Raw genomic sequence first — 14,353 nt, forward strand, 5'->3', positions numbered from 1 at the left:
GAATGGTGTATTTGCTTAGTTTCAGAGCGCCTCTCCACAAAAATACTTATTAATTACCAAGGGAAAATGAGTGCTTCACAGTGGAGAATCCTGGCAGACACCGCCTTAATCAAGTGATCAAAGTAAACACCATCAGTAATGGGATCAAAATCAGAATCATGTGCCTCCTGATAGGAAGTGGTGGGAAGAATGTAGCCTCACTTGTTATGTTCCTGCCAAAGATGCATAACTGAATCTAATCATGAGGAAACATTAGCTGGCCCAAATTAAGGAACAGTTTTCAAAAGAGCTGGTCTGTCTTCAAAAGTGTCAATGTCATAGGAGCTCCAAACAGCACCTGTTTCTCAAGTGGACCTTTTTGTCACACAGGACACATTTCAGATGATGAGAAAAATGTGACCAGTGACTGAGGCTTAAGTGGCAGTAAAGTGTCATGGTCTTTCCTGACCTAGAAGGTTGTTGTGTGGTTATGTAGAAAGAAGAATGTCCTTTCTGTAGGAAGCACACGCTAAAGGGCTCAGGGCTGATCAGATCGGCAACTTACTTTCAAGTAGTTCAGGGAAAAAAATTCTTGTAACTTTGCTATATATGATAGCAGATCATATCAAAATTAAAAAAAAAATTTTAAGTAACTAAGAACTAACCTTTTCATAGGGTATCTGCAGAAGATCCAACACCACCGAATGGGCTCCCATATTTTTCAGTAATCGTTGATGTTGATTCCGACACTTTTTATTCTGTACACAGAGTTTACTTAGTCTAATCAAAATCTTGAAAAAGAGGAAAAGCATTAAATATAAAAGATATAGTATTAAATATGATACACAAGCAAAAATTATTTGCCATGCAAACATAAGCCCATATAAAAATGGTGGACATCTGCTGACCTCCTTCACGATCCGGTAGTTATTACCCCTATTGCTGTCAATCTGAGGTTTCCTTGTTCCATCCTGCACTGGACTTAAAATGCTTGATTCCTAAAACAAACACAAGTATGCATTTTTATCCCATATATAACTTTGTAATAAATAATGAGTATATTATAAAATGTTCTTAAATGTTTCCTTTGTACTTTTTTATCCCATAAAAAGTTCCTTGGTTTGAAAGAGTCATGCAAATGACTATTTCCAAATAGTCACCAAATTACAAGATAAACAGTATTACTGATAATTAAAGGATTAAGTTAAAAAGGAAAAGATAATACACATAACGTTATCAGTGTATTTCCTTATGCTAAACATATCAGATATATCATTGCTTTATATTGCCTATAGGAGAAAGAATAGTAAAAATCCAGGGCATAAAATGTGTAATTTCATCATCAGGGATAAACTACAGGGAAAAAAAGAGTGAAGAATCATATCATAACAGCTGAAAAAACACTGCAGGAATGGAAGGAAAGAACACTTTAACCCAAGAATTCCCTGCCAGGTTACCATGACATCCTTAAGAGTCATGACTTGGGGCCAGCAAAGCATGTAAAAAACCATGAAAATGAAGAAAAGAAAAGAAAATTTAAATTAAAAATAATATTCTAAAGTAGTAAATTAATAAAGTTTCCTAAGAGGTCCCAAAACACCAAAATACTTCATTGTGACAACAATTATTTGTAGCAGTACAATAAAAACACAAAGATAGGGAGTGACATATTTTATTTTTTTTTTTAATTTTTTTTAACATTTATTTATTTTTGAGACAGAGAGAGACAGAGAATGAACGGGGGAGGGTCAGAGAGAGGGAGACACAGAATTCGAAGTAGGCTCCAGGCCCTGAGCTGTCAGCACAGAGCCCAACGCGGGGCTCGAACTCACGAACCACGAGATCATGACCTGAGCCGAAGTCGGATGCCCAACCGACTGAGCCACGCAGGCGCCCCAGGGAGTGACATATTTTAAATATCAACTCTCGTAATCATTAAATAAAAATAAAATATGTCACAAATAATTTAATAAGTGAACATTTATTAAGACTTCACACATGCCTGGTAACAGACAAAATGAACAGATCGAAAAGAAATAGAATATGTGGTCCTTCCCACATGAACAGTACAGTCTAATTAGGAAAACTGGGAAAACATGAAAATAAAGATTTGAACTGAGCAGAATTCACTATTCAGAGAGGGAAAGGGAGAAAAACTATAGTTTTAGACAGCTTTATGAAGGAGGTCAAGTTGAAGCCAAGGTCTTGAAAGATGAAATTTATTTAAGTATGAGAGATGTGTGGAGGTAGAGGAGCACTTGTTAAGTGAAGAGGTCACTGCAGCCAAAGGGCTCTGCAGAAAGAACACACAGAATAGTGTATAGAGAAAGGCAAGAACTGTCCGTGCATCCTGTAGAGAACCAATTAGTAGAGTGGCGCCTGATTACCTTCCTGATTTACAACACATACAAAATGGCACTGGGATGAATGTCACATCCAACTTGTGTCAAACAACACATTGAACTCCTGACTATATTGATGGTGTTGGGTTCTCACAGTTAGAGGGGACCCCCAATCTAAACCCAGGGAAAAGAAGTGACAAACATATGCAAAGCCAGCCAATGTAATTTCATTTGTCTCCAGCTGTTGTCCAAAGCCGTCTCCATGACAAATCACAAAATTAATGCAAACCAAGAAAGAAAAGAAACAAACAAACAGACAAACCTTTGTGTGCTGGTCAAAGAATTCTGATGATGGGGTGCCTGGGTGGCTCAGTTGGTTAAGCATCCAACTTCAGCTCAGGCCATGATTTCATGGTTCCTGGGTTCGAGCCCTACATCAGGCACTGTGCTGTCAGCTCAGAAACTGGAGCCTGCTTTGGATTCTGTGTCTCCCTCTCTCTCTGCCCCTCCCCCACACTCGCTCGCTCTCTCTCTCTCTCTCTCTCTCTCAAAAATAAATAAACATTTTAAAAAAAGGAATTTTGATGAAAGGCTTCAAGTAGGGGAGTGACTCTACCAGTGCAGACCCATTACCACGCCTTAGTAAACTTTGTATTCACCTTTGCTTTTGTCAGGCAAATATTGCCCAAGATGGAGGTTCCCAATCTGAATGCCAACCTTAGTAAATAACCTCTCTCACCATTTTACAGAGGCTATGAACATCTCCTCTTTTCCATCTGCAAATTCCAGTACCATCTACAAACCTACCTTCCCTGCTGGGTCTCAGAGGAAAAAACAAAACAAAACAAAACTTCTCATGCATGGCTTTTAAAAATTCCATCTCCCCTGCCTCCTCTCCCTGCTTCATTTCTGTTTCCTGTGCGTGAGCAGTTTCTACTCTCTACTGATTCATTCTCACCTCTTTAAAAATATGGCTAAGTTGAGGCTAAACTACCATTTTTAAGTGATATGCCCAACCTTGGAAGAAGTCATGCATCTCAGATTATGGCCCCTACTACATTTCCAAAATAAGGGACGCCTGGGTAGCTCAGTCCATTAAGCTCCAGACTCTTGGTTTCGGCTCAGGTCACCATCTCACGGTTCAGGGGTTCAAGCCCCACATCAGGCTCCATGCTGATGGTGTGGGGCCTGCTTGGAATTCTCTTTCTCTCCATCTCTCTCTGCCCCTCTCCTGCTTGCTCTCTCTCTAAATAAATAAATAAACTTAAAAAAAATTTTTTTAAAAGAAAAGAATACTCTCTACCACACTGTACTAAAATTGCTTTGTGTGCCAATGACTCATAATTACCAAAACTTTCTTTAGCATTTGATTCTGTAGTTCACTACCATTTTCTTTAAACCCCACTCTCTTTTCTTTATCATGCCACGATATTCTTCAAGATTACTTTCTACCTTTCTGACCACCTTATCTCTTTCACTCAATAGTATTATAATTGCAGAAAGTAACGGATAGGGAACAGAAGCATTCACAAGGTTGCTGTTGGATTGTAGGATGGTATCACCCATCTATCTATCCTCGAATAGATAGGTGCTAGGAGGGAAAGGAAAGCAGTCCAACCTCCACCACAGGTAAATAAAAGAGAAAAAAGAATGCGAGAGAGACTGTCTACAAGACGTCACTAAGCAAATCCTAAAAAGTTGTAGGAGGAAGTGTCAAGCTATATATGTAAGTGAAGCCAGTGCAGAAGAGGGAAGGAGCCCAACTGCTGATATGAATGGAAACCATTTAGATTGAAAAAGACAGGAGGTCAGAGAATGAGACAGAGTTTCTATTTGATAGCAAAAAGTATTGATGAGAAATTGAAATTGTGAAAGCTAGAAATATAATTAAATTTCTTTTGTCTCTTAAACGTGGAGGTTGAATTTTTAAAAGGCCATGTTCTTTTTTTTCTGGAAGAGAAGAAAATTAAAGACAACCAAGTTTGTACTACAAACTAGGATTAAGATATTACAAGAGTAAAGAATGACAAATCTCCTAGGGTGGAAAGGAGATCTTTCTGATATATGTCACCTTTATAAAAAAAAAAAAAATCAGTTGAAAATACTGGCAAAGCTTTGGCAGGTATATTTAAGTCTATTTTTTCAAACAATGACCTGAAGGAAAAGCAGCTGTCTTGTTTTAAGAAAAGTAATCTCAGGCAAAATGTACTACATTACAAATCTATGCTCTTTAGTTCAGCCTGGGGAAAGACACGGACAATGCTAAACTCCCTAAGTATGGGAATTATGAAGAATAATTATTTTAATTTAAAATTGCCAGCAGTCAACAAAAGGAGGCAGCACTAGAGAATTCAAAATCAACCCCTTTTAATTTCAGAAAATAATTCAGTGTAATTAAATGGAACAAAAATATTAACCCAGAGAACATCTGGATGATTCCAAAGCAGATCAGGGGGATTTAAAAAACATGGAAATTGTATAATTACAGTCACATTTGAGTTTTTTAATTTTGATGCCAAAATGCTCTAAGTCAAGGTATTCCAAAAGTTTTCCTCCAGAAAGGGCAGAAATTGATTATACATTTTAAATCCTATATAACTTTGATCTTAGGTTAGTGGCCAACTCTACAAATCCCTGCCTTCATTCTAGTAAACAAAATATTAGTAAGCTACAAAAGGTAGAAATGTAACTTATGCAGAGCCCCAAAGCTGAGTAGGCTCAGAAAAAAAAAATGCGTAACACTAAGAACAGAGCCATGCGCATAGTAGATACCCCAATTACCCTTTTGGCAACAGTGATGAAAAATAAAAATGGCTCTCCAAAAGTATTTGCACTTTACTATAATTATTTCCTATCATCTAGAAGAATTTGAATTTATTTCCTCTAATGGAATATGGGAAACTGCTTAATTCAGTGATTTTATAGAGGAAGGTAGATTTTTAATTGCATAGCATACACTGTAACATAAAGCAGTAGGTTCAGAAACAATATAGCAAGAATAGTCTAGAAGGATCTAGACATTTCTAGAAGAGTCTAGAAATTGGATGGAGAGCAAGGTTCTAGGCAGACACTCAAAGAGCGAATACTTAAACAAATACTGGTTCTGAATAGAGCTAACCCCCAAAATTTATCTTGCATCAGTCAAGGAAATGCTTTTATATCAATAGCAAAAATCATAAAGGGAAATAATTTTATATGAACTATATGATGAGTTAAATATTGGCACCAGTTAATGGGAATCTGGCTCCTTAATTTCCACAAGGGCAATCATGCTTGTAAAACAACAACAACAACAACAACAACCTTCCAAATCCTACTATGTAGAACTGCCTGCATCTGCGGCTGCATTATTAAAATAGCTCAGTGCATGTCTTCTCTTTGTTCCCACCCCAGTGAAGTTACAGGATGTCCTTCCTCAGCAATGTTGTCAAGTCAGCAAGACTGCAAAGCATTCTGCTCACCATCTGTATCCCTAGCCTTCTCTTCCTGTAACCATTATTCAACTGAATCAGTGGCATCATTTACCAGTCACCATCCTCCCAACTTCAGAAGTCAAATGCCTTCCTTCTCCCTTCCCAGATTCTTCCAAAGCATGGGGAAAAAAATCTAATAATCAATATTTTTTATTATAATTTAGTTTAAAGCCCTTCATAATATATGTCACCTTCCTCAGACAACAGAATGATAACCTCACTGTGGGATGGCATTTTTCTCCCTCCCATCTAAGAGTAATGTCATATACCAGTCATTTAGGAAGACTTCTAGAGGGTTGCAGATCCCTAAAATCACCCTAGATCTACTTATCTGACCTTGGATGTAAAGCTAATTTGGACAATTATGGGGTCATGGTTGACAGTTTCTGCTTCTGGTTGACATGTAAGGCTGCTTGAAGACTTGGCCCAAGATCTACAGTTTGCAGAAGAGATGGTGTCCACCATCACTGGCAGATAACTTCCCTTCAGACTTCCTTCAACTCAAATCCAAATACTTTCCCTTCTAGAGGGTAAAAACATATTCCTAACCTTACCCCAAACCCATTTCCTTTCCCTTTGTCCCAAGACAAATACAATATGGACTCATTTGACAGCATTTTAATTAGTATTTGATGATGTTTAATCAGATGTCCTAGAAAACATCCCAAATCTCCTTGGCCATCTATATCTCTGATAAATAAGGTACCAAAAGAGGGTGTGCCACTAGAGGGCACTGGAGGGAATTTAGGAAAACGGAATAAATGGATGACAGGTCTTTTCAATGTAAACTCATAGTTGTTTTCATAAAAATGCATCAGGAACCCATTACAGTATAGCAATATATAACACTTTTTACAATACTGTATTTATACTATAATACTTTTTAATATAATCCTCACCAGTGATATAAAACATAGAAAGGACAGGCAACCCTTTTGTCAACAGGGTGACACAGAATAACAAAGCACAGTACAGAAAATGAAAACAGCAATATAATAGAGTCCTTAGAGACTGTGTCTGATGCCTGAGATGCTGTGTGAAAGAAGCTTCCCTAGAAACAATCATATCACAACACTCCCTGATGTAGCTGTGAGAAGGGGGATGTACACACAGAATGTAAAGGAAAGCCATCAGCACCTTCTTTTAGACTCACTCTTTAGCAAGCAAGCATTACAGAAACGTTAGTGCCTGGTCCAATGACATCTGCTCTAATGTGAATGAATCAACTTCTATCATATTCTTATAAGCTACTTGCTGAGGAAAAGAAACCACATAAAAACTTAGAATTCTCACTGACAACTTACATGAAATTGCGAACAAATGGCAAAGTGAAAAAAAAAAATAGCAAGACAGGAACTGTTCTCTATAACAAGAAGGGAAATACTAAGTTTATCCTAAAACAGCATTAATTTTAAATGTAGGCCAAAAGACAAGAAGGGAAAAGACTCTTATAGTAGAAGTAATTCAAAGAAACAAACTCAGGGGATGTAAACATTACATTTAAGAATTTGCATTATAACCAAATGGAATGAGGATGTATAAAAGTAGCATTTGGCTCAAAACCAAAAATTCATTTTCAGATGGGTATCTTGTGAAAGGACTTATTTTTGTGGCACTCACCTAAGCAATCACCTTCAGTAGCATTTGCTCAGAGGCAAAGACAGGATATGTAATGTTATATAAACAAATGAAATAAATATACAACAAGGTCGGTGGCAAAATTTAAAAAATGGAGATAAGAAAACAAATTCCAGAAAAGGAAAATTCAGGAAAGCATGCCCCGAAATCAATGGACAAAAGTTCTTAATGCAAATGTCACAGTGTCCTTCATTGGGCAGGACATGTAGGAAGGTTCTGTCTAAAGCACATGGACTCCATCTGTACCAAGTCATGAAGGTTAGAAATTGTACCCGTTGCTTTTGTCAAGAGTTAGTCAATCAGAAGTTTTGTTGAAGAAACAAAGTTTATGTAGAACTATTTTCCTGCTGTGCAGAATCAAAGTACTAACACTTGGAAAAGCACAATTTTCTTTCAAGATATCCTTCTAGAGGGATCTGCCTCCTTGCCTTCTTGCTTATCAGAGAAAAAAGATCAGAAGCAGTAGGCAAAGAATGGAAACCAGTTTTTGCTTTTAAAGAATAATAGCATATGGAGGTAATAGAAAAACCATGAGACGAGAAAGGTGTGCCCAGAGAGAAATAGAGAAAAAACAATGGAGGGAAGGGAAAAAAAGGAAGGAGAGAAGACAGGAAAGATTTAAATTCATTCTCTCACTAAGATAAATCTGCAAATGAAAATTCAAATACCTATGAGGAAAGCTGATGCTAAGAGAACAAAAATCCTTAATAATGAGTGTGTATCATTCCCAGTGAAATGCAAAATCTTCAAGGACTTATGTTTAAAATAATCATAGAGATAAAGTGAGGAATAACATCTCTCACACCACGTGGACTCCTCTGTGATTACCACATGCCCAGGGTGACTCCATAGCATCCCTTAGCATAGAGAAAGAATAGTTTCATTGGGCAAGGGGGAAAGCACAAGCTAAGTGTCAGCAAGAAAGGCACGTGTCCCCCATCCTTCCATCACCCCACGTAGGGGCTGGGTACTATGCCAAACAGCAGCATGGGTCTAGATTTCTGAGCAACTGCTCCTACTCCACCTTGTAGTAACTTCTTATGGGGCAAGTGTAAGAGCAAATCTACCAATGAAGGTGCACACTAACGTCTTGGGCACTAGGCTGTCTGGATTTAGGCGCCCACTGTTTATAGGAATGTATCAGGAACACCACCTAGGAGTCCATAGAAATTGGACGGTTCTGGCTGAGGACCGGAGCCATAGTTCTGCCCATCAGAAGCTGAACTGGGTGCAGACACTCAAAAGAGAAGACACTGCCTCCCACACTCCCTACTCTGACCTCCAAAACAGTCCAGCCAGCTTGTTGTTTGGAAATCCAAGGATATTTTTCAGTTAATTCTGTTCTTTACATTACACATCCATTAAAAGAATAGAAAATTATGAAATTAAATGGGCAGATATAAATCTAGAATGCATGGATGTGAAGGGCAATCCTGACTTAACCCCTTTGAATATGTTTTTCTGAATTAATCCCTCTTTCCTATGTTTAGAATTCGACACATATTTGAATGTGATGAATTAGTAATACTACTGATATTTGGCATCTTGTTCTATTCTAGCCTTTAATCTTTCAACAAGGAGAGTATAGTCTTCTAATGCCCTGGAAAATAAGTTTAATAAAAGAAACTATAACATACAACAGGTAATAAAACTCATAGCTGCTAACGACCAAATCCACCCCATCCTCTGCCCTATTTATAAGAGAATCAACTACAATAATAGGAGAGTTTGGGATCATATGCTGAGATTTGTTAGTATTAGTAGATGGATTGTCAATTCACATTTCTTGCCCAAGGTAAAGGTGTCTTACCATTAAGAAAAAAAAAACCTTTCATGTTATGTTATAAGAAACATGTTTTATTACTAAGATGAAGAACCACATTTAAAAATAAAGAATCACATTAATGTTATCTGGTCTTCTGATATCTAAGCAGGCACAAAGACCCTTATGAGCCATTTTAAAACAATGCTAATCATTCTGTGTTTAGACCCTTTGTAAAGATTTACTGAACAACAAAGGATTATTATCTGTTTTGGCCTGCTAGAGTGCATGCTGCCTGCTACTGGCTGTTTCCATTGATATTGTGACATATTTCACCCTGTTGACAATAAATTGTCACGAGCTTTGGCAGTTGGTTCATTGCAAAGCATAGCTTATTTGGCTGTGTATGTTAGTAACTTTGTAGTTTCTCACTTTTTTCTCCTTGTATTAGGCTATTATAAATGCAAAACTCTCCTGTCTTTGCAATCTACCCACCTATGTATATATATTTCTACCCCTGCTGCCCTAGTTCATACCTGTATAACCTCACACCTCAATGTAAGCAAGAGGCTCCTACTTGGTCCCCACCTTTAGTCTCTTGTTCTGCCAGACTAAACTTTCCAAGATAGTATACTCACCTCCGAACCCAAGAAGTTTCAGAGGCTCCCGGTTTCCAGACACTTCAAATACAGACCACTTATTCCTGTTGAACTCTGCTTCTCTTGCTACTATTCTTTAATCTATTAGCTAATTAAGTGTTCCCAACCCTTCAAAAGAGTGTAGCTTTCTCCAAGTCCTCAGGCCCACGGTGACTCCTCCCTCATTTTTACAAACACAGTTCAGTATTTAATCATGCATTTTGTCACACTGTTTGGTACACGTTCGTTCTTTGAGGACAAGAGCCATATCTTGAACATTAGTTCTGATTGCGGATATTGAATTTCAAGGAGGGAAATGAGAAGTTTAGGTGTGTACAAAGGCTTACATAGGCATGATGGGGAAGAAATTGAAATTACACTTTAAGCAGAATGTTCAAAAGAAGGATTTTGCTCTAGAGAGGCACAACAGTAATCCAACAGAGACAGTTCAGATATGGTCCACATTGCCTCAAACCTACATCAGTAAACAGATATTAAAAGGACAAATTCATGGGCTCAAAATAAAGAAGAGTTTGAAGAGTTTAAAGAAAACTTAAGAACTGTCCAATATGACAAAGTAGAAGTGTGGAGAAACCCCTCCAAGTACAACATCTAAAAGTGATAGATAAAACCTTTTAAATATCCCATTTTGGAAAAAAAAATCCTTTTTTAGTAAAAATTTAAAAAAGGAAGTAAATAGAGGCCAGAAAACATAAAAATTCATCAAAATTTCCAAGCAGTAGTTAACCACTGGATTCAAACAGGACTGGCCCTCAGGGCATCTGTCCATATCTTATAACCTGGAGACTGAGTTTAAATATGTCTCACTCACACAATGGAAAGCAAACAAAGCCTGAATCCCAAGGAAGACAGGAGTTCTGATTAGAGACCCTGCCTTCAAACCAGGAATCCTTAGAGGAGATATCCAGAATAATAAACCAGGAAAAGATGTGGCCCAAAGAAGAACAAAGGGATACCTGACTTGGCCTTGGCTTGGTCAAAGCCAAAAAACAAAAAAGAATTCTCCTGAGCTCCTGCATACAAAGACAAGCCCATTTTCACTTAAGATTTGTGACTAGAGGGGCACCTGAGTGGCTCAGTAGGTTGGGCATCTGACTTCAGCTCAGGTCATGATCTCACAGTTTGTGAGTTTGAGCCCTGCATCTGGCTCTGTGCTGACAGCTCAGAGCCTGGAGCCTATTTCAGATTCTGTGTCTCCCTCTCTCTCTGCCCTTCCCCTGCTCATGCTCTGTCTCTCTCTGTCTCAAAAATAAATAAAACATTTTAAAAAGTTATAAAAAAAAAACATTTCTGACTAGAATTCCCACTATTAAAGGGCCCTCAAAGGTCCAAAGCCAAAAAGATTGTTTAATACAGTTACAAAAAATAAAGCAACCTAAAGTGCCTCACAGAAGCAAATGAAATTTTCTCTAGATTAAACATAACCCTCAGAGGAATTACACATATAAAGTTCCATAGGATATAAGTTCATAATAAATTTTTTAAATTACTAAATATCTAAGTAAACACATTCCCATGGACTCCTGCAAGAGTCGCAAATTTAAAACTGCAAACGACCCTCCTATTACAAAACAGCTACATCCTAGATAAAGAACCTATTTGAAGTACATTTCTGTGCTCACAGAAAACAAAGGAGAACTCCAAAACCCCATCTTCCATCTACTGGGGAAAAAAAAAAAAAAAAAGAAACGAAGAAAAGAAAAGAAAAAAAAGTAACCTGAAACCAAATCAGAACTCTAAGCTTCAAGGCAACATGATAAGGTTTCCTGAAGGTAAATGCGAATGCTAGCAACACAGATGAAGTCAGTTCTAAGCAAGTGTCAAATTCGGGGAACTAAACCTGAGACTCCTGCCTTCAGACAGATGTAGGAGAAGAAAGCATCGTGGTCTCAGGCCAGCAGCGACCCCTGGCATCAGGCCAAGGCAATCACAAATACAAATACTCAGGAGAAAAATATGCCCAATTTCAACCCCCATGCCCAAAGTCAAAAACATAAGAGCTCAAATCCCACACTCGAATGTTGACAGCAGCATGATTCGTAACTGCCCCAAACTGGAAGCAACCAAGATGTCCTTCAATAGGTGAATGGATAAACTGTTGTCAATCCAACAATGGGGTGTTATTCAGTGATAAAAAGAAATGAGCTAGCAAGTTACAAAAGGGCATAAAAGAACCTCAAATGTGTACTGCTAAATGAAAGAAGCCAGTCTCCAAAAACTGTATGTTGTGCGATTCCAACCATACGACATTCTGGAGAAGGCAAAAAAATAAAGACAGTAAAGAGATCGGTGGTTTCCCGGACTCGGGGTTTCACAAGGGAAGAACAAACAGGTGGAGCACAGAGGATTTTTAGGGCAGTGAGGCTATTCTGTGTGATACCATGTGTGACGTTATGCATTTGTCAAAAGCCATAGAATTTTACAACATAAATAGTAAAACCTAAAGTAAACTTATGGACTTTAATTAATAGTGATGTATCCATATTGGCTTATCGAAGAATAAATGTGCCATATTAATGATAATATGACCATGGGGGAAGTATATGGGAATTTACTGTACTCTGTGCACAGTTTTTCTCTAAACCTTAAACTGCTCTAAAAAAGTCTATTAAAAAAAAGGTATGAGCTCATAATCAAAGATGATCAAATATATGAGGAAACAGGCAACATGAGTGAGAAATATAAAAAAATACCCAAGGTATTCTGATCCTGGAATTATTATACACAGTCTAAAAAATAGCCATATGGAATCACAAAAATTAGCAAGCAACAAAAGATGATCAAAAATGACCAAAAGGATTGTTTTAAAAATCAAATTGCAAGTATGAAAAAATATAATGACTGAAGTTACAAGCTCAGTAGGTGGACTGCAGATAAGACATATTTAAAGAGAGACTTATATGAGTCTAAAAAAATTATTCCAATTCAGCACAAAGTCCCAGGTAGGGAAAACATGAAAAGGAAATTAACAAATATTGAAGCAATCATAAATTTTAACATACACTTAATCAGTTTCAGAATTAAAGCACCACTATTCAACAGACAGCAAACTTTTCAACAGTACCAACGGAAGCCTGAAGACATGAAATATTACCATCAGAAGTGGGAGAAAATATCTTTCAACCAATAAAAGGTGTTTTCCCAGAAAAAACTAATTTTAAATTTATAGGCATCAAATAAAATAGCCTTAAAACATGTCAACTAGGGGCACCTGGGTGGCTCAGTTGGTTAAGTGTCTGACTCTTGATTTCGGCTCAGGTCATGATCTCATGGTTTGTGAGTTCAAGCCCCACATCAGGCTCTGCACTGACACTACAGAGTCTGCTTGGGATTCTCTCTCTCCTTCTCTCTCTGTCCTCTCCTGCTTGTGTGCATGTACTCTCTCTCTCTCTCCCTCAAAATAAACACATAAACATTAGTTTTTAAAACATGTCAACTATACACAAATTTTTTAAAAAAGTTAAGTGGAAGAAAACCAAGCAAACAAAAATAGCCTTAAAACATACAAAGTAAAAATTAATAAAACTACAGGAAAAAATTCATAAACCTACTATTGTAGTGGAAATGTCAACAAATCTCTCTCAATTACAGATATGTCAAGAAAACAAAAATATTAGTAAGTAGATAAATGATTCAAACACAAGAAGCTTGGGGCACCTGGGTGGCTGGGTTGGTTAAGCGTCCAACTTCAGCTCAGGTCATGATCTCATGGTGCGTGAGTTCAAGCCCTGCAGTGGCTCTGTGCTGACAGCCCCGAACCTGGAGCTTGCTTTGGATTCTGTGTTTCCCTCTTGCTCTCTGCCCTTCCCCCACTCACACTCTGTCTTTCTCTGTCTCTCAAAAATAAACATTAAGAAAAATTTTAAACACAATAAGCTTGACTTACTACCCATATACAAGGAACCCTATGCCTGTTCACATTCTTCTCAAGCCCACATAAAACATTTACAAAACCTGATGGTATATAATAGGCCAAAAAGCAAGTCTCAACAAATTTTGGATAACTGATGGCATCAGAACCACGTTCTCTTGCCACGAGTTAATTAATTAAGAATTCAATAACAAAAAGGGATAAATTTTGTCTAGACATTTGGAAATTTAAGAACTCATTTCCAAGTAATTCTGGGAGAAAGAAGAAGTCATAATGGAAATTTTAAAATATCTAATATTGAACAATAATATAAATGGCATTTGTCAAAATTTGTGGAATGCAGTTCCTTAGAAGGAAATTATACCGTTAAATTTTTTAAAATCTGAAACATAAAAGGTTATAGCAGAATAAATATAACAAAATAACAAACCAAAAGCTCAACAAAGCCAAAAATGGATTCACTAAAAAGGATGATCAAAATATGTGCAATGCTGGTAAGATGACACATGACATTGTGCATTTGTCAGAACCCACAGAAGTATACAACACAAATAGTGAAATCAAAAGGGGCAAAAGAAAAATTTAACACAAGTAAACAATATCAGGAATAAAAAAGGGGTCTGAAGCTA

At 37.4% G+C, this 14,353-nt stretch overlaps 1 protein-coding gene across 2 annotated transcripts in view; it reads right to left on the minus strand.

Moving 5' to 3' along the window:
- Positions 1-14,353, minus strand: part of ITPR2 (inositol 1,4,5-trisphosphate receptor type 2) — a 485,618-nt gene that overhangs the window by 271,864 nt on the left and 199,401 nt on the right. For both annotated transcript variants that reach the window (XM_042946117.1, XM_042946116.1), the window contains exons 27-28: positions 888-977; positions 645-770 (exon numbers count right to left, since the gene is read on the minus strand). In XM_042946117.1, the coding sequence (XP_042802051.1) occupies positions 645-770; positions 888-977 (216 nt within the window). The remainder of the gene's footprint in view (positions 1-644; positions 771-887; positions 978-14,353) is intronic.

This window comes from Panthera leo, chromosome B4, assembly GCF_018350215.1.
Source record: "Panthera leo isolate Ple1 chromosome B4, P.leo_Ple1_pat1.1, whole genome shotgun sequence".
Classification (NCBI taxonomy): Eukaryota; Metazoa; Chordata; class Mammalia; order Carnivora; family Felidae; genus Panthera; species Panthera leo.